Consider the following 22,687-nt stretch of genomic DNA (forward strand, 5'->3'; position numbering starts at 1 on the left):
TGTATTATTTAGTCAGAAAAAAAATCAATGGTTTTTAAGCATTTTTATTGTTTTTTGGGGGGGGGGGGGTAAATACACAAAAACTGACATCATATATAACGGGGGGTTGGCCAAAAATTGACAGTTTGACAAAGGGGGGAAGGGGAGTCGAAAAATTGAAAAAAAACACTGACATCGTTTATGGATGACACTTAAGCAACCATTAGAACTATGTTTTTAAAAAAAAAAAAAAAAAATTAATAAATTACATTTTTATTATGCTATTACTTAACTAATAATATGTTTAAATTAAAATTACATTTTAATTATTTCATTTCTTTTTTAGTAATATCGAACAAAATAGCTCAAGAAGACGCCGAAAAAACTCCATTAATTGCATCGTTTAGTTTATTAGAAAATAACAAACAGTTCATAAGATTGATTTTAGCTGTTATTATTGTTTCAGTCGCATCTGTATGTGTGGGTTTTAGCATTGGATTCACATCATCTTACAATGACAAAACCTCAAATTATGAAAAAGAAATGTTGTTTACGGTAAACATTATTACTTATCTTGTTATATTCAGATTTTATTATGTTATTAAGAGAAACAAGCTAATTATCAGTTGTTGTCCTTGAAATCACTTAGATATGTTATATAAACAATTATTTAACTTGGGTTAGAGTTTTAGTTTGGGACTATTAAAAGATTTATTTTATTTTAAGTTTTAGTTTACTCATGAAAGAAAAATCTACTTAATCGTTAACAATTTATGTTTTTAATTACGACAAAGGTTTCATATAAATTATAGAGCAAATGTTTATAGAAAAACTTAAAAAGAAAAAAACAAATAAAAAACAAAACTATGCAAGAATAAAATCGGAATTTCAGAGCATGACTTTTAAAAAAAGTCTAACTATGCAAATCTTTTTTTATCTTATACTAAAAAATTTATCATCTTAAAATTATTGTATATTAAATACATATATAATCTTAGTTTTTCTTTAATCTTAAACCCAATATTGTTTGAAACAAGTTTTATTAAAACGAATAAGTTAAACGTTAACAAAGTCACAAACCTGTGCATATTTAAAATAAAATTGATCAAGTAAGATAGGTTGATACTCAATGGTTAACATTAGGAGTTTTTCTTGGTCTGTTATAACTCTTTTAGTTCGTCATTTTTTTTTAAAGTTTTAGATAAAAAACAACAACTTGCATTGGTTTAAAGGATAATATCAAACAGAAACCAGTATTTGCAATATGAAACATTTAACACAACAAAAAAAAGGTAATAATATGTGAGCTTCCTCAAGACTCGATCTTAGGATTGTTATTACTTTCACTCTTTACCTCAAATTTATTAAGTTCCATTTTGTTTGCGGATGATTCCAAACAGTTTTATTATTTTAGGAATGTTAAAAAGTTATTTAACGTAGTAAATGAAGAGGCAAAATTCTACAAATGCTTAAATATCGTATACTCTTGCTTAACATTAAAAAAAAATTAGAACTTGGAGAAAAATGTGCGAGCGGGTAGCTGGCAAATAGGTTGCTATATAGCAATTTATTAGCAATTTTTTGTTTTGTTTTGTTATTGTTACATTTTGTCTTTAGCGTCCTAAATTAATCGGTTTTCAGTAATGCGTCTAATATAGTTTTGGTTATAATTGAAATTAAAAGAATGCAATTTGATTACAACACGTCACTATATAGATATCAGAACTTTATAGCTACTGTTGCGTTCGTTAACGCACTAGCCAGTTTAGCTTATTGAGTATGCCCGCAAAATTTTAGTATTTAAGCAATAGCGGTGAGCGCTTAATTCTCTTGGACTCTTGCTTTTTTGCATTCTTACTCTCTTGCGAACTTGTTATTTATGTATGTCCAAATTGAGTTATCTTGCTGAAATATATAAGAAATAATATTTACATCGCAGTTTTTTTTCTTAAATTGATATTACCTTTTTATGGAGCAAAGAAGATATTTTTAATTAACTTCTATACTGGTCATTTATTTACAGTGTAAACCAAACAAAAAGTAAATGCAAAACACTAAATAGATTTAATTGGAACCATTGTTAATAATTTAAATAAATATATTAGGTGCTTTTCTAATGTGGGAATAGTTGCAAAATATGAAGACTTTTTATGTTTTTTTAAGTCATATTGTACTTTGAATTTCTATTTTTAATAAAGAAAAAATCAATAATTTATAATTTGCAACTTATTTCAATAAAACAGTTAAGTTTTTGCAGCAAACCCGATTGTATGCTGACTTATATTTGACACCTATCTTTTGCGCCAGTCACCCAATTGTTATTTTGCTCAGCATATTTATTAACTCTTTTTCTGACTTTCGGTAAAGTTAAAACAATGCTTTCTTTTAACTTGTTTGATTGTATGTATTTCATAAAGACAAATTAGACAAGTTTGTTCCGGTTTCTCAAAAAGTTGATTTAAACAAATTTAGTGAAATAAAGCTGACATAGATTCAATTTAATAACAGAGTTTAGGGTTATAGTGTATTGACAAATAACACAATGATCTTTCAATTCCTTTGATGTTGCTGATTTGTACAAATGTGTAATGGTATTCTGGAACATGTTCCAGAAGACTTTTACAATGTTCTTTAAACTAACATTGTGAACTTGCAATTACAAATAATGCATTCTTATTTACATATTATGGTGTCTTAATTACAATTAATGTATTTATAATTCCGTATTGCAATTTCTTGTTTACATCTTGTGTCATTAAACATTTAGTTACAAGTTTTAAAAACATTCAAAAATTATTCGCCGTTTTAAGAAATACATTCAAGATTCGAAATCTAATTAAATATAAAATTAGATTACAAATTATAAAATTTTGTAAAAAATGTTATATCTATAAAAAAAGTATTAAATCCAGCGAGTGATTTAATGCAAAATGATAATCAAAATGATAATTTATCTGAACCTATTAATTTAAGAGAGACTGCAAATATTTGGTGTGAAAGAACTTTAACTTTATAAGATCAAATTGAAAAAAAAAAAACGTTTTAATACTATTTGCGCAAGCTACTGTTAAAAATTAGGTACATTTGAGATATGCAACATTTCCACTTTTATTTGACAATTGTTTTTGGTAAAGCTTTATAACTCTGCTATAAATGTCGAACTACCGACCAAAATATCTCTCCCCTCCCCTCTCCCCCTTTCCTAAAAAAAAAAAAAGGAAAAAGGAAACAACAACAACAACATATTCAAATAAACTTCTATCAATATTCATAGCCTTAAAAAATTTAAAAATTCCTATTAATCATTGGTATTCCAATAGCAAAATGTTTGCTACAACGGCGACTCATTTTAGAATAATTTGTTTGGCAAAAAAGTTTGCTGAGCACTTTGCCGAATAATCAATTCTAACGTTGAAAAAAGTCTCTACACCATTTTCAATCTCTTCTTATTGTGTCATAGTAAATTCTTTCAATTTTTTTAGTTTGTTGCACGCCTGGTTTTTCTGAATACCTTTAAACTGTGTAATCTTTTATTTTTAACTGTTTTTTAAAGTCTTTTTTTAAAAGTTATTTTAAAAATATTTTTACTTCAATAACACTAATAATCACTTTTTCGAGTTTTTTAATTTTTACTCAAACAAATAAAGTGTAAACTTTTAATAATTGGTTTTTGAAAAAATCTATTATTGCTTTGAGAGGATTTTCTTCTTCCAATAAAATCTTCCTTATGGTTCCCACAACTTTAGCATTCTTTCAAATGCTAAAAAGAACGACAAATACCTACTTCATAAATGTAATAATATGTTGTTATAGTTAGCAGTGCGAATTCCAAGAAATATTGAAGCTTTTTATTCCTTACAGCTTGTATGGAAATGGCTTTACAAAATTTTAAAACTACTGAATCTATATCAACCAACAAGTCTTCGGCGCCAGTATACTAGTTATGAATAATGTGCGCAGGGCAAAGAACTCCTTCTGTATTTGCAGACAATATTTTTTTTAATTTGCAAAACACATCATTTATTTCGTGCATTGCTCTCCTTCCAAAATTAGTATTAGTATTGTCAGCACTAGATACCACAAGGCAATCTTCTAGAATATCTATGTATCTAAACAAAACGATTATTTTGTAACAGGGGTTTGATTAGGCAAGATTTGAAACTCAAAAAGTTTAAGTTTTAGGCCATCATACTTCATGAGATATTAAATGAATATTGGAAACAAATTCATATATTTCTTATTACTTGAATTTGTGAAAACTCCATAAAAAATAATCTTTTGTAGTTACTGTTTAACTATCTTTACGGAATGAAGTGCTAATAGATTTTTAAAAAGAGTTTGTTTTTGCAATAGGTTACTTGCTTGATATTTTTGATTCTGGAAATAAATAATGGAATTGAGTTTAGTTATGCAGTGTATTGAACTGGATGTCTGATGTTCTTTAACAGTTTTATATGCAGTTGTTTATTCCGCAGCACATATCAAAACATCTTCTGAAAAATTTTGTATCACCAGAAAAGACTTATCATTCTTTGATAAAGATGCAAAAAATAGTCTGGAACTGTGATTACCTGATTATACGTGATCTCTTATACTCAATTTTTAACCATGACTCACTGATATTAAAATATTGCAAATGGAACAAAATGCACAACTACATAGGGATCAAGATATATTTATTTTATCCTACTTTAATATAGGACCACTTTTTTTAAAAATTAACAGAAAAATAACAGTTTCTTATATGCATTAGGGATATGAAAATTTTTAAAGACCATATCCCCATGTTATTTTTTGTGGAGTTTTAATGCAAAGATCAAGAAAAATCCAATGGCAAGTGTCAACATTAAAAAAATGTCACCCCTTATTCAAATTTATAAAAATATATACAATTATACATTGTACAAAATGGTTTTTTTTAATCAGAAATACAAACATACAGGTTTTAGTGTTCATTTGTCAAAAGAAATTTAATGTTAATTTTTTCAATGCTTTTGCACAATGGAAGTAAATCCTGCAGAACTTTAATTGCACGTTCAGCACAAATGTTTGACCTTTGAGTTGAGATTGGAGTCGACTCAACCGACCAAAATGTCCTTAAAGTCTTTATTGCCTTTGAGTGATCTTTGCAAACGGCTGCCAAATTATTGTAGTTATCCGGATTATAAACCTGACCAGAAAACCAGATGTCACTCCACGTGCCACTAATAAAGTCACATGATGACTGGCCTTCGGCTGACTGTCGAAATTCTGGAAGTAAAATATAAGCTAGCAAAGCATAGATTGCTCGGCTATTCCATCTTGCATTGCTTATATTTGGCAAAGTTCTGAAATTTACTTTAGGGAAGCGCCCTGTTTTCTTAAACTGTCTGTAACAAGTGATCAAGTGATGAAGGAAAGCCATATCATCTCTCCAAACAATTTCTTCTTCTTCCTTCAGAGCATCTTCAGAATTGTCAAAAGATGTTTTCAGTAGCTGGTACTCTTCTGTTATTTTGCTAATGAACCAATAATTGAGATTAGGCGAGGTTGTTGCTGCTTCAAAATAATCATTCATCACATGTTTTAGTAATGTATCAAGAACATGATACTGGCATCCAATATAAAGAGGTTTGTCTAATCCAAGCTTTACAAAATGCTTCTGTAGTAGTGTGACTGCCATAACAGATTTTCCTGTATTTGCAGAGGTTGAATCAGAAATTATTAACTTAATTGCAGGCCATAGTTTTTATTCATCAAGCACAGTTTATATTCCATTGAATATTGTTTCACCTTCTTTTCACCTTGTTTCAACTTCTCTATTTTCATTTTTTAGAACTACAACCTGGTACTCTGTATTCTTTATGTGCTTCCCATCAAAGTGCAAGCTCCAGTTTTCGTTTCTTAGAGTTTCAATAAAATGTTCTTTTAATTTTTCTCCTGCTTTCATTGTAGCTTTGTAAACACCACTTTGACTAGCCTTTCTTGAACTCAGTTTTGCTTTTGTCACCAAATTTATTGCATAATCAGTTTTTTGTCTTTTACATGCTGTTGGAGCCTCTGAATCTTGAGAACCACTGTCAGAATCTTGTTTTTCTTCTTCAGACCTAAAATGTTCTTCATCTTCACTGCTGAAATCATCCTTAATATCTTGACTGACTTTTTGCTTAATCAACTTTAGTTTTCTAGGATGAACTCCTTGTGTATCTTCAATTGTGGTGCAGTAGCCAGCTCTACCATTTGTTGACATCTGAAAATTATAGAAGGCTTTATCTTCCTGGCACAACCATTCTCCATTTTCATCAGTTACGTTGAACAAGTTGGTAAAGTCTTGCGTTCCTGGTTTTCTGCTATCTTTTTCATACCTGTTTAGTACATTCTCAATTTTTCTTTCCACTGTAGATTTGCCTTTTTGAATCGGAAGATTCAGTTTTTTCCATAAGATTTTTACTTCTTTGACCACTATCACAACTCTCTCCTGTCTACTTTTCACATTTGCACCCAAACACTTAAATCTGTCCAGGATATGCTGTTCTGAACTTATTGCGATAACTTTGTTCATTGTGAACCGATTTTAAAAATGGTGTCTTCTTCAAGTAGAGAACAAGAACAATACTTGACTAATATAAAATATTACTTTTTAAATTCTTTTTTATTGTCTCAACCTAGAATCTTTAAACTAATTTTAACTTCTATATAAGAAATCAGACAATTTTTCTGTTGTTGAGGTTTGGAGTGTTCGTGTACAGTCAGTTTTTAGAATTGGGTCGCCATCAGACGAATGTTTTTCTGCAATTCAATTCTTAAAAAAACCTGAAATTTTGTTAGGCATCAGACCAAATTTGACAAAGTTATGGTAGAAAGTTCAGTGGCATGTTTTTTTATGACTCATAGTGTAGATGGGAGAAAACAGTTTTCAGCTTAGGGGGGTGAACTTTTTTAAGATTTAACACTTTCAAATGGTATTTCCAGTTTTAAAATGTAATTTCTCCACTCATAGTGGCATGGGAAACCAAAAATTGCCAAAAAATTTTTTTTTAGTCATACCTCTAATATGCATATTTGTTGAAGTAATCAATTTGAAACAAATAATTTAAATACAAATTCTCTAGCGCTAATAATAATTTTTTTAATATAAAAAAACAATTAGAAAGTTATTGCACTGAAAAACAAAATTCTTTTTCTTTAAAAAGGTTTTATCAACACTTATGTAGCAAATGTTTCTTATGGTATAAGTGGTTCAATGTGCGTACGCATATCAATAATTTTAAGTATGTTAAATATTATAGGAGACTTAAGGATGCCTTATAATTTAAAATTGACCGGGAAAAATGATTCTTAGGCATGGACACTGAGATTAAAACGGGTATATGTTCTCGACAGTGCCGGATCAAATAGGCGCGGGACACGACGCAAGTTTAGTTAGTAGGGCCCTTAAACGAAAACCTTAAAAAAAGAAGGAGATAAAGAATATTAGAGAGTAGTATCGTGTTTAACATTAAATGTAAATACTCAATAATGACTATATTCTATTAAATTAAAAAAAAATGTTTTCATCAAATAAGAAGTAGTAGGGGAGAGTGGGGTAATGGCGAACGCAGGGTAACTCCGAACATGGTCAAAACAGCATTGTAAAAAAATAAATTCGACAATTTCTTTTTACCTGCTGAGAAGGGATTCTATGCTCAGTTCCAGACGTGCAGTAGTGTAATGAAGCTGCGGATGTTGTTTACTATAATTTGACTTTAACTTTTTCTGATAATTTTATGCAATTTTTTTCTTGAGTAACACTCTGTTGTAGCTTCTATGGAAATAATACCACTCCTTTTTTTGTTGTTGTTACATAATATAATTTTTAGACTTAGTTATTACAATTAGCATTTTATTCGTTATTACACAACAGTGTTTTTGATTGCCCCCCGATGCCCACCAATCGTTTTATTTTTGCCATAAATTTTTATAATAAGATTTTTAAAAATTGCTTTTGAGGGTTTGTGACTGAATAGTTAAACTAATTGATAAGCAATAAATGTGATCAATTTTGTATAACTGGTGTCTTTAATTCGCATTCCTGCTTAGGTGTTCGCCATTATCCCACTCTCCCCTATAGTTAAGAAAAGACAACTAAAAAATCTCACAGATAGAATGCATTTTCTAGATTAAAATTTATAAAAATTTATCTAAAATCAACATAAAGTTAGGATAGATTTAACAGTTTAGAAGAGTCAAGAAGCAAGACAGTTAGATTTGCAATCTACTTTACAAAATTTTGCAGTACAGAAGAAACAATTCAACCCAAAACAACTGAGAGTAAAAAAAGTATCATAACGAAGAACAGAATATAACACATGATTCTGCTACTTGGTCTGTTTGTCAATTAGTGAACTCATTGTTAACAAATTATCTTGGGCCAAATAGCAGGATCATCTGTTATATTCGGTTCTTTAGTATAATATTTTTACTCTCAGTCAAACTGGGTGAAGTTGTTTTGAAGATTATGTTCATTTTAAGACTCTCGACTTGGGTATCTTGTTTATTATCTTTTGCAGTATTATCAAATTCAACTTTGTTATTAATTTTACTTCCATCTTTATTATAATTTTTTTTTTTCATCTTTATCATTTTTGTCGTTGCTTTTTGTTTTTATTATTTTCTTTTTCATCTTTTTATTACTTCTGGATTTTTATTATCATACTGCTGTTGAATTGCTGTAGTTATATATACGTTTTTTAGAAAACTTGTTTGTTTGTCAAACTCAAACTTTGCGTAGAAAATATTATATTATGTCTACAAAAATTCTAAAACCTTGCGTAAAGTCGACTAATGGATTTAGAATTCGTAAAAAATAGTTTCAAATAATTTAATGTTAAAGTGTTCTAAACTAAATAGGCTCTAAAATTGAATTAAAGACAAGTAATTTATGTTTCTTATTCTTTTAATAGCATTCTAAAGGTCTCCGCAGGTTCTTTTTTAGTCCGACGTAACAACGTCTCTTGAGTTACCACTTATCCGGCCCTGGTCCTAGTGTACCGGAACGCATGGTAATCTTATGCTAAACATAATTTAAAACATATTGAAAGTAAGGAAATTAGCACTAAAAAACTTGACACGGTATTATATCTTAGATCTTAGATAAAGTAAATTTTTTAGAAAAAAGTGTTTACGATTATTTTATAATTAATGAATGTTTTGTAGACACCATGTTCTCCTTTATACGAATAGCTTATAAATATAGCTTGTAATATTTATAAATACTTAAGGTGATCGTCTAGTAAAAAATATGTAAAAAATCAAATTTTGTTATTGATGTAGTTTAAAAAAAGAAACTTTTGCTCATTCAGAAAGTATTTTACACATGTTTTTTAATTAGATTTTTCCAATATTTACTTCCTATAATGACATGTATTTTTTTTTTTTTTTTGCCGTTTAGTAATATATACAGTTTCGAAGCACATAAATGAAAATAAATATTGGCGGGGCAAGAAGAAGACTTATTTAGCCTTTTTGTTAGCTCCCCTCAAAATATTTTAATAAAATCCCCGAGCGTATTTCAAAATCATCGAGCAAAATCACCGAAACAAAATCACCGAGCATTCTCACGTATTTACAAAAACCGTAATATTTAAATAACTATAGCGAACAAACTATTTATTAAAAAAAATATAAAAGTAAAATAGATAACAATTCATTGTCTTATAAAGAAAAATTTAAAGAATCAAAATTTAAGGAAAGAGTAAGATCAAGTGAATAAGAAAAAATAAATAAGATATTATCATTTGCTTTAAACTTGAAAATTTAAACTAAGATTTAAAAATAAAAAGTGAATAAATTAATATACAACATAGAGGTAATACCATAATTAAGGTAATAAAAAAAAATGTTGATACACTCAGTGACATTTTTGTATTAATTGTTTTTTGTATTTGAGTTTTAATTAAAAAAAACATTTAAAATCGGATATATTAAAATCTATAAGTAAGAATGCCTGTTTTGATTCATTTTTAAACTTCTCTATACTAGTTTTATGTGTATTTACAATTTTGGGAAATATTTTCCACAAGTAAGGTCCATTATAAAGAACTGAATATAAAGTTAGCTTTGATTTATATTTTGGGACAACAAAGTTGTTATTTGAAAATTTTGTTGGATATTTATGAACTATTTTGTCAAAATAGGATTGAAATATTTTAGGAGATAATCCTATATTTGTTTTAGACATGAACATTAAAACTTGGTGTAAGTTGATTTTATATATATTTAATGCTTTAAGTATACGAAGAAGAGGCTCACAAGGTAGAGTTCTATCAGCTCCAAAAATTATTCTACCGCGTGTTTTTGTTTACAGTACAATTTTTTTACATAACAATGAATAAAAGAGAAATGTAAACTTTTTAAAGAACTACTGTTAAAAAATGGTTTAGTCCTATATATCATTGCTAAATTTTCAATACTTTTTATATGTAAACTCCAACGTAAATGTTCATCTAAGATTACGCCAAGAAAGTTTTCTCTTTTAATGTTAGTGTTATTGATGATTAGATTAGGCAATTTGATGGGAATATTTTTTGATTTATTCACTTTGTGGAACAAAATAAATTTGGTTTTATCCACATTTAGAGAAAGTTTATTACTTTTAAACCACGCATTAACTTTCAATAATTGTTCGTTTGTTGTTTCAAATAGTGTATTAATATCTCTGTGGGAATAAAAAAGATTGGAGTCATCTGCAAAAAGAATACAATTTAATGGGTCTGTTGCTTAATTTAAATCATTAATGTACACTTGGAACAACAGTTCAACAAGGAACAATGTATTAGTTTGTTCCCTTAGCAACGTCCTTAGCAACAATGTCTTTTGGTTGTTTTGGACCAAAACTATTAACCAAACTTGATATTATAACCTTTTTTAAGAATGAAGAAACTTAAAGCCTAAAAGAATTTATTGATAAAGAAAAACACCAGGAAGGAGAAGATAATTATTCTAAATGAGCATTTTAATTATTTTTTTTTTTTTTGATAGTTTTCTCTGTTTGTGATATTTCAGACTTAAAACAAGCATATCTCAGCATATCTTCTTTAAGTATTTTAGGAGTGACAGAATGGTTTTTGTTGGATTTTACCCCTTCTTTAATTTCCCCAAATACGTAGAGCTACCATAATGGATCTAAACATAAATATAAGTTTTTACTGGTTCACATACTAATTTTATGTGCATGCAAACCAAACATCATGCAAAACGAAGGTACAGATAACTAGAACTCTTTATTTTAAGAAAGTGATGTTTTGAGCGTTTTTTTGCTAATTCAGCATTAAAGAACGTAAAAAAAAAATTTTTTTTTAATATAATATAAATATAACTTCTTTATGCTGAAAAACAAAATAAACTTTCCAACAAATTATATTTTTATTTTTTTACTAGACGACCACCTTTAAAGGTTCAAAATTTGCCGGTAGTAACAAGTAAAAAGAAAACTTATAGGTTTATATTTAATTAGGTAATTTTTAGTAAAAACTTATGGAAAACTCAATTATTAGGGCTATTAACGTTTGCAATTAAGTCTAAGGTTAGATATTTAATAAGCGGAACCATGATATTTATTAGAAACCAATAAAATAAACCAACTGTTTTATCATTCTGTTTTTTAAAAGAAGCCTTTGAATTTAGTGAGAAAAAAGTAATGATTAAACATTAATTAAATTTGAGATGATTTCAAAATTACTGACAGTACATGAAAGTACACAATAATTTTCGTGATAGCACAATAATTTTCGTAAAATAATTGAATTTAGCGGTACTATATATGAAATTAAGTTACTATTTAAGCCAGAACATCCCTTAATAGCAACAACTTATGTAAATCGAGGTTTTTTGTTTTTGTAAAAACAATTGCAAACAATATTATATTATTTTCACCTTACAATAGTATAATTTATAATCAGTCATAAGGGTATAAGTATATGTAAGAGTATGTTCAAGAAAATTTCTAATTCTGAAATAAATATTGCAAACGATCATTATTTACTTCAGTGTCCAGTTGTTCAAGAAAAAACTTAACTTCAAAAATACACATCTTTTTTGAAGCAAGCTCCAACGCATTTATTCCTTCAATAAATGAATCCATATCTTCTGGACCTTCTTTTACAACTTTATTATTTAGTGTACTTCTACTATTTTGTGCATAGCGAATTAGATTTGTTTCAGATATTAAAGAATCATTTTTGAACATTGCATAAGCTGAAAAGCATCGTAAGTTTATAAGATTATATAAAGACTTATTTGATCTAAATGTTATTAAATCTAAAAATGCTGAACTTTGCGTTTATTGATTGTGCAGAATTGTCTGCATATTAATTAACCACGCTGAAAGTTTAGCTTCCAATAATTTTAACTTTAGAAAGAAATTGCTTCAATGACTCTATGCAGATAAATTAAATATAAGTTTTTACTCCGTGTCAAGAGGATTTTTTTTATTTATAATAGAGCAAAACCATGTCTAATTTGCAACATTAACTACGTTGAACGTTACGCTTCAAATCATTTTAGTTTTTGGATAACACTTCAATCACTCCAAGAAGATGATTTAAATGTTAGTTTTGACTTTTGATTTTGTAATAGAACAAAATTATGTTTAAAGAGCCCAATTCCAAAGTAATGTGCAATTTTATTAAAGAAAGCAATATATTAAAAAGCAATACAAACAAAGTAAATAAAGTTCTTGGTATCAAGTGAAAGCACTTCAATCTTATCTTTAGGAATATTTGAGAAAAACAGACAATTAAAAAAGTCATCAATTATACTTGAATTTATTACTAGCTTTTAAATTCCCCTATGATTATTGAGTCCTGTTATTGTGAGGTGTAACAGTCTAATCCAATCAGTTTGTAAATTAAAATTAGGATGGTATACCATCCTAATTTTAAAACTAGTTAACTCTAACAAATACGATTAATAGTCGTGTTTACATATGCATATATATATATATATATATATATATATATATATATATATATATATATATATATATATATATATATATATATATATATATATATATATATATATATATATATATATATATATATATACATATGTAAACACGACAAAATAACCTCCTTTAACATATATATATATATATATATATATATATATATATATATATATATATATATATATATATATATATATATATATATATATATATATATATATATATATATACATACACCCTCTTATTTGGTGAGGTTCAATAAAAAAAGTTCACAAATAATTTTTTTTGCAAACTGATGATGGGAAGTGGTTCCCCACACCTGCTTTGTAACTCCTTCAGAACCCCGTTTTTGTCTAAAATGATAGGTCTCGCACCTGTTTTTTAAGCCCTTTTGAGGCCCGTTTTTGTTTAAAATAATATATTTCAGAAATCTATTAAAATCAGCTTGTGCCACTGTTACATGCATCAGTTTTACTTAAAAAGGGTGATAAAAATAAAACAAGTGTATAAAGCAGTGACCTATTTCTACACTGCACCCTCCGAGCACCAGGACCCGGACCTGTTTCTTAAGCCCTATTAAGACCCGTTTTTCTCAAAAATGATAAATTTATGAAATGTATTAAAACAAACTATTGCCAGTGTTACGTGCACCAGTTTTACTTTTAGGGTGACGACAAGTGTATGAATGTATATAGTGGGACTAACTTGGGGCAAGGGGAAGGGATTAAAGATACAAAATGCTGTTATAAGTACTTAAAAAAGGTCCTTTTTTTAACATTTCCTCAGTTTTTTTAATTTGTGAGTACCCGTGGCACATATGCCCCAAATGGTGTCCCTCTACCAGCCATTTCTACCTCAGCCATAATTGAAATTTAAAAATTTAAAAATAATAAAACATGTTGTGAATGAAACTTTTAAAAGAATTACATCTTTTCTTATGCGCTAAAGAAAACATATTACAAATAACAAATTTTAAAATTATTTCGATGAAATAACATACATAATTTAATCAAACCTTGGCATATAACTAAATTAAAAGAGAAAAACAATAGCCATATCTTAATATTATTATAATAGTGTATTTAACTATATATTTAGTTCATATTATATATATATATATATATATATATATATATATATATATATATATATATATATATATATATATATATAAAATATATATATATATATATATATATATATATATATATATATATATATATATATTTATATTTATATATATATATATATATGCATATTTGAATATATTAAATTGTTGTTATTTGGAATGATTATGGCTTAACTGTTTCTTTGTAGCTTCAATTGAAAAATGTTTTCTATGATACTCAACTACTTGGTAGAGAAGTTGACGTTGATTGTTATTTTTTGTCAAATCTTCATTAATGTCAGTGGCTAATTTAACTGCCCGTTCTGCACAGTCATTAACCACTTTCATGGCACAAACTATCTTACAAGCTGACTTGTAGTGATCACGATTAGCCCAAGTTTTAGGAGACGATGTCAAGAATTCTTTTGGTAGATTGAGAGAGTCAAACAAGTTCATTGAGTGTCGTGTAACAAAGTTAGCTATAGAAAGTTTAGAGAATGTATAAATCTTGTTTGGAGCAAGTCTTCTATTGTCACCTGGTAATGGTTATTTTTGTAAGGCATTTACAATATCCATTTTCTCTTCAACAGAAATTTTATCACTGAATAATGGGAGAGCAGCTAGATCTTCACTTAAATGCCATAACTGAAGTTTAATTTTATTTTTTGCAACATTTGTAACTTTGCTGTCAACTTGACAATAGCTCTCAATTACTTTTAAAAGAAGGAGATTATTTATTGGTGCTTCTGTTGTGAGAGGTGCTGAAAACTAGAAACATGCATATATTGTGGTTATGAAGAGACATATTCTTCTTAAAATCCCAATTTCTTTCTCTGTGATATTTAACTGATGACGAAAAACAAAAACTTTTAAACAGTATAAACCTTTAACCATCCATCTTGCACGATAGTAAGCCCCAGGAATGCAATTAGTTGTTGTATCCTTATTTTCTCCCAAAAGGAGAGAAGCTAGTCTTCCGAATTCTTTATAATCATCACGTGGTTTCCTTTAAGTATTTTTTCAAATTTTCTACCACATTGGATTTTCGAAATGCAAGCCACTCATTTTCAAACTTTGTAAAGCATTCAGCTCCACTTTTATCACTTTCAAGTGGTTCAAACTTTGATTTTTCTATTAGCTCCCACTGGGACTTCACTCTACCAAAAAATTCAATGTTTGGTCTTTTTGAAACAAAAAACGCATCAAACACTGCATTTGCACAGATTGCAAGAATATGATGTTGACAGGCTGAAAACAAAACTCTTTGGTTCATTGACTTTTGTATGACAGTTATTGCCCCATTATGACTTTCTGAATTACTTGCAGTTGTGTCAACGCAATGACCTGCAAGGTGCTCCTCGACGCCAGGCCATTCATGAGTGAACTCAACTACATTTTGTCCCATTAGAGCGCCAGTACCAGCAGGTATCTCAGGGATCCCTAATAATTTCTCAATATCCAAGCCAGATACAACTATTAGCAGACATTCACGTCTCGTTCTACAACATTGGACAACATTTTTCCATCAAAATGAGTAACTAGTGGAACCAAGGGTTAAAAATTTTTTCTTACTGCTATTGCAAGAAATTCACGGGATGTAGTTCGAGCTTTCATTAGAGTGGAACGTGAAAATGTTAGTTTATTTACATCCGTACCGATTGCAGCTAGGGCTGGTGTGACAACCATCATTGCTTGTCGTGGTGTTATTTTTGTTCGGTCTAATGCTGCATGAAAGAGTTGATTGTCAAGAATAAAACGTTTGGATATTGTAATCGAGAGATCTATAGTGCCCATAGTAGAATGTTTTGAATTATTTGGACGATTAAAAGCTTTTTGTGTTTGAATTGACATATCGCAGTCAGAATTTTCATTCAAAAAGTAATCTGAATTGCAATCCATTAATGCATCTGTAGATATAATCTTACTTTCTTTATGTTGTTCAAAGCGCCTTTTTTCTTCAAGCTTGCGTTTTCTGTATTTTACAACTACTTTCTTATACATTAAGTCTTCTGATGTCATTAACACCTTTCGGGGACCTCTCTGGTCGATCAGAAATTGTTTATCTTCATTTATCTTGATGAGACAATCCCATTCACCATGGGCAATATCAAAAAGTGCATTCATCTTGGCAGTGAATTTTTCTTGATAGCTATGTTGAGTAGCTGATTTTCTACTTTTGTCCTTAGACACTTGGACATGTTGCTTGTGAATACTCTTTAGTTTAGCAACTACATAAGGCTTTGCTATAATTGGAATATTAGCTTTAAACCAGAAAATCATAAATTCATCAGCAACTGTGTTGCAGGATATTGAAAGAGTTGACTTTTTTTTAATTTGATTATCATTTCATAAAAAACTCTACATAGGGCAACGTCACAAATTATATTATTACACAGCATTTGATAATTGGATTCATCTTAGACTTCCACTAACTTATTGTTATTTAGCTTCAGCTAAAAAAACAAAGTCATGTGAACAGGGGTAACAGGACAGTGGGAGCTTTGGTTTAACCCTCTCACTAAAAAGTGTGGGGTTCTTTTTATATTAAAGCCAAAACCACACACAACACTACTTAATGGTTTGTAAAATTGTTATTATAAAATGTTCTACCTTGTTTTAAATCATGCCTTCAAGTCGCTAGATGGCAATTGACGTATTTTATTTGAAATAATAACTTAACGCGTTTACTTTGAATCACGATTTACAAGCTTTTAGGGAGCAATTTGTGTTTAGTATTTAAAATAATGACTTTATATATATACATAAACCCATTTTCACATAATTTACTAAACTTACGACTTATAATTCCTTACAATTGCAAACAGTCTTGACGGAACCGTATTATGCCGTTACATCCCTTACATTAAGCCAACATGTAATTACATCCTGAACGTCGACTGTTTTTTCTAATGCAAATACAACGTTAATCCAATGTTAGTTTTATTATATTTATATTAACGAAAACTTTGATAACGACGTGATTAAAAATGGTTGGAAAAATTATATTGGTCCAACGAATGTAAAAACATCGCAAAAGTTTGTTGTTTCTCCAATCTAAATCTAACGTTGATCCAATGTAAAGCAATCAACGTTGATCCAATGTAAAGCAATCAACGTTGATCCAATGTAGAGCAATCAACGTTGACCGAATGTTTAAAACTCTACATTGTTCCAATGTATATGGCTTAACGTTGATCCAATGTTTATAACCCAACGTTAGTCCAATGTATATTGATTAACATTGGATCAGCGTTGATTGCTTTACATTGGATCAACGTTGGATTTAGATTTAGATCAACGTTGTGTTGAGATAGAGAAGATATAGAAATATATTTGTATAATTTATAGGAATTAGTTTTCATCCGAGTATTTCAGTTGATTATAGAAATATATTTTGCTAATTTATTTTTCTCTATCTTACAACACAAAATATCAAGCCACAAGAAAAACAAACACGAATAATTCGTCTCTAATTAGATGATTTTAAAGCATAATAGTTATAATTAATATATTCAAATGTTAAATAAGTATAAAAAAACGTCATCAACAAAAATGATTTATGCTCATACATTAAATGATTGACCTAATTGACAATATTTATTACAACTTCTAGCATCATGTACAATTTCTGTCCACTTTCTTTATGCTATCTTTTTAACTCGAATTTTTCTGTCTTCCACTCTATTATATCTTCGTATTTTAAAAAATCACTTTACCCTTGGTTCGTAAAGATGGTAGAACTTGTCTTTGCTGGCCTTAGTAATGTGACCTCTATATGGTAATTAGCCGGAGAAGGATAAACCACAATACCATTAAATGTTGATTCATCAAAATGCATGAAATAATGGATATATAAATACTTATAAACAAATATATATATGGGCATAAAAATTTTATATGGAATGTGTATACATTTATATACTAAAATATAAAACAAATAAATTCAATTTCAATAAAAGTTAAATCTAACGTTTTGCAAACGTAAAATACAACGTTGTGCCAACTTAAAGTACAACGTTGAATCAACGTAAAATAATACGCAATGCCGACTTAAATTACCAACGTTGTTTTTTGGTTGTTGGCGATGCCGGATTTTAACAAAAATGATATAAAAACAACATTGGCCTTCGATGTTGGGCTGATGCAATGCGCAACATTGTTTAAATGTTTTATGAACGTATGTGAGCTTGCTGGGATGACAAGCCTTCTTTAAATACGACTTTATAAATAGAAGCAAGCATTCAAGAAAGAAATAATAGTGAAAAATGTATTAAAGATTTTTCTTGGAATCGTTTATCACCAACAACAATATACCAAAAAAGAACTTTTTTGCCCTATTTTTATTAATGCTGTCAGGAAAAGTTTGGGATCCTTTTCAAGATGTAGAAAGATTGAAAAAACACGACCTATCATCAATTTGTAAGAAGGTAAAACAAAAACTATTCACACTACGTGCAGCAGATTTAGAAATTGTACATCAGATGTTATTAAAATGCATGATAAGCAAATGTATGAGCATTACGAGTGCCTAATTTGTAAAATCTCTACATTAAAATGGGTTACTCGACAAGGCTTAGCTTATCGTCAAAAAATGAAATTGAATTCTATCTTAATCAGTTGCTTTTAATGAAATGTGAAGATTATGCACCTCTATCTAGATGGCTGTCAAACAGTAATTACATGTCTCATGATATTGTTAACGAGATAATACAATAAATGACACATTACATGCCAAGAAATTTACTTAGTGCTAATAAATCAAGAAATATTTTTTCTTTAATATCCAAAGAAGTTCAAAACATGTCCGGTATTTAGCGAATGTCAATTTATATTTGCTAAGTTTCTTAAAATTTAAAAATATACTAAGATTTGCTTGGTGTTAGCAGTTGATGGTTTTCTTGGTCTTAGCAGTTGATGCTGCCAACACTAAGACGCTTTTTTATGCCTACTTTTCTAGACAAGAAACTGGTGCGTGGGCAAAGTTAAAATGTTGCATATCAATCTCAGGGCACCTAAGTAGTGCTGCTAAAAAATTTGAAGAAAGATGATGTTAATGAAACAACACCATCTATTATCTCCAAAAAAAATGTGCAGATGTTATGCCAGCTTTTGTGTTATTTCATTTATTTCTCTCCAAAGAGATTCGTAAGATTTAAAAAGTTACATTATGATATATTTGATGCTGATGATGACATCTAAATTAATTTAAGTGCTTCTTGTCCAACTCGTTTTACAGCAAGTACCAAATCATATGGCTCAATTTCGACAATTTATAAAGTACATTCGAGTCCTTAATATAAAGGTGGGTGTGAATAAACGGGTGGTGGTGGTCATTTTAGTCAATATCTTATAATAATAATATTTTTTCTTTTTAGTTTTGAGATAATAATTTTTTGTTGTTAACAAGTAAAAATTAATAAACGAGGCCGGGGTCTTAATAAACTTAGGATGAATAGGAATGTTTTCAACAATTATTAGGCGTCAACCCCCCCCCCACCCCCTCCTTTGTATGAAGGACTCGAGAGTAGTTGTTTAAGACCTTTAAGAAATTTTCAAATTAAATGATCATAATAGAGCTAAAGCAAAAGGTTTACTAAACAAGTTATGGTCATTTTAATTATATTTCGGGTTTCACCTTGCTTATGATGTGTTTGTAACTGTAGAGTAAGTCTCTAAAAATATGCAATCTACTGTAGTAGATGATCAACTAATTGCTTCATCAATAATGTTAGTAAAAGTACATATCTTATCTATGCATTCAGAGTCACACTTTAAATCTTTTTTTAAATAATTTTGTTAATAAAGAAGTTGATACAGACATAAAAACTTCATACATTATTAAATTTTTTTTATAAAAATGACATTTATTATGGTAAATTAAAAATAGAACTCTTTCAGTTTAAATCTATTATGAATACTTAAAACACTGCTTGTAAAATCAGCAACAAACACTTAACATCAATCACAACTATAATTGATATGTTGAAAAACATTAAAAGAGTCTCAATGTTGTTTTCTAAAATATAAAAACTTCTTAAAATTTATTTCACAATAACACTGACAACCTGCACAGACGAGCGATATTACTCTCATCTAAGGTTGTTGATGTCAGATAGTCGAGCCATCTCGACTCAAAAGCGATTTAATCATCCTTCATTTTTTCAACTTTTTAAATTGATAATTTTTCGCGGAAATAGATGAAAAAGCTATAGCAAAAGACATTTTAAAATGGAAAAAGTAAAGACACCAGAATATTTTACGTTAGATAACGGTAAATTCATATTAGATTGAAATATATTCTTTTATTTTTAGTATGTGTGAATTTAAAATATGATTAATTTTAATATGACGTTAAAATTTAAATATGTTTATAGTTGATATAATGTTTTATTAAAAATGGATACACGTGGTTTACTTTTAAGTTTAACTGAAAATTAAAATCAGTTATATAAAACTTGCAAAATATTTTCAGCCCCCTCTCCTTCCACTTATTGTTTCTTTACGCATCGTCTGATTGTGAATATAGTAAGTGTTATAGTACAATGGCATTTTAAACCTGTTAAACTCGTGCTGTAGACTAATAAAACCAAATCAATTCAAAGTTTATTAACTATATTTGATGATGATTTTACTTTAAACTAATACAATATGATTTTTTTTAGTCATTTTACTTAATTATGGTTCAACATTTAAACATTTTACTTGTCATGGGACACTTTATACACTATTAGGTTGCATGTCCCAAAGCTTAATTTAGAACGCCAAATATAACTTATTTAAATATGGCTTGACCAACCAAACATTTTAATATAGGTTTGATTTATTCGTTATTATTTTTATTTACACGGTTTTATTTAAAAAAAAAGGGGGGATTGTCTTTGATTGGATAAAAGAAATAGCATGATTTATTTTATCAAATTAGCTAGATCTTAGTTGTTTGGGCCAGTGTTGTTTCCGTTAATAGATATATTTCCGTTTCAATTTCAATTCCGTTATTGGTGATGTATTTCAATTCTGTTTCTATTATCGTTTTGCAATGTATTTCCGTTTCAATTTCAATTTCAATTAAGCAAGTATTTCAGTTTCATTTTTGTTTTACATGTACTTCCTTTTTATATCAGTTATTGAATTTTTTGTATTTATTTTATGTGGAATAATGAAACAAATCTCAAAGTTAATGCAACAGGTTGAAAACTGAAAAGTTTCTAAAATTGTAAATGTGTTTCTCAAATCCACATTGGTTATCTAAATATCAATCAAGAGAAAAACATCTAAGACTAAAACGACTGAAACGACATGCATCAAACAAAAAATACTATATAATATAGTACTATGGTACATGTAATGTCACTATTGCGCTACGAGAAGAGTATAATAGGCAATTGTTGACAACGATAACAATTCCTTATGACACCAAACAAAATTTAAGTATTACAGTAAGATTTCAAATGAACTTTCGCATTCGTTGAATTTCTACCGGAAAAAATACGACCGCATACAGTTTCACCTTCTGTAACAACTTTGCATTCGGAAGTGTTAGAAACAATATCTTGCTTAAAATAATCCCATACAGCAGATTCCTGCTTTCGACCAGCATATATTCTCTGACTTGATGTCATATTGTAATTTATTAATTATAATGTTATTAATAATTATTGTTATTAATTGGTTTTCTGCTCAAAATTTGGAAACCATCTAATTTTTGTTTGTAGAATATGTTTACTTCTGATCGAAGTCAAACCAATATAAATCATTTGTGGTTATTATGGAATTAAACGTTTACTTGAGGTACGAATAAAAACTTAAAAATTACACTTGTGTAATTCCGCATCAAATCACCCAAAATTTAGAAAACATTGAACCATGGGTCTTCAAATTTTTTAAAAACCTCTTTGGCTGTTACATCTTAAAAAGAAAAGTTAACATATAAAATTTTAGCTAAAAATGTTGAGAGGTTGACAAGATACTGCATTTTAATACTGACCTGGTTTCCTAAAATGACCCGGTTTTCATAACACTCTGAAAAAACATTTTTCTTAAAATAATAAGAAATAAAAATGGCAAAAACATGAAAATAAACATATATAATGTTTTTTTGATGCTGAATTCAATAAATGTACTTAAAATGCTAAAATATAAAAGGAACATGCATAAAAATTAATAAAACAACTAGTTTCTATAAAACAACTTTGGGGCCCAATATCTCAAAACATCCCGATAAAAAAAATTTTTTTTTGCTGTTAATATTTTCAGCTGTTTATAATCTTACTAGGAACAAAAAATCTAACTGGAAAAACGACTGAAACATACGGAACTTTAATTTCAAAGATGTATCAAATTTTCAAAAAGCTATTTTAAAAAACTTTCAAATAGAATTCTGTAAAATATTATATTTAGTTAAAAGACTCCTTAAAAAAAAACAATTTTGTTATATTTAAGGAAGTCTTAAATATATGATAACTTAGTTATTTGAACTTAATAACTGAAAAAAATATCCTGTTTTGTTTTACATAAAAACTGAATTAGTGTGATATGGATGTGCATTTGTTTTTAAAATTTTGACAACTTTTGTAAAAGTTTATAATAACTAGTTTATAAAAAGTTCAGTTAAAAAACAGCATTCGTAAATTTTA

At 28.5% G+C, this 22,687-nt stretch overlaps 1 protein-coding gene across 3 annotated transcripts in view; it reads left to right on the top strand.

The window, feature by feature from the left end:
• The window catches only part of LOC136079645 (facilitated trehalose transporter Tret1-like), a 63,012-nt gene that overhangs the window by 22,605 nt on the left and 17,720 nt on the right, over window positions 1-22,687 (top strand). For all 3 annotated transcript variants that reach the window (XM_065795763.1, XM_065795762.1, XM_065795764.1), the window contains exon 2: window positions 326-534. In XM_065795763.1, coding sequence (XP_065651835.1) covers window positions 523-534 — 12 coding nt within the window. In that variant the 5' untranslated portion in view covers window positions 326-522. The remainder of the gene's footprint in view (window positions 1-325; window positions 535-22,687) is intronic.

This window comes from Hydra vulgaris, chromosome 04 (assembly GCF_038396675.1).
Source record: "Hydra vulgaris chromosome 04, alternate assembly HydraT2T_AEP".
NCBI classification, from domain to species: Eukaryota; Metazoa; Cnidaria; class Hydrozoa; order Anthoathecata; family Hydridae; genus Hydra; species Hydra vulgaris.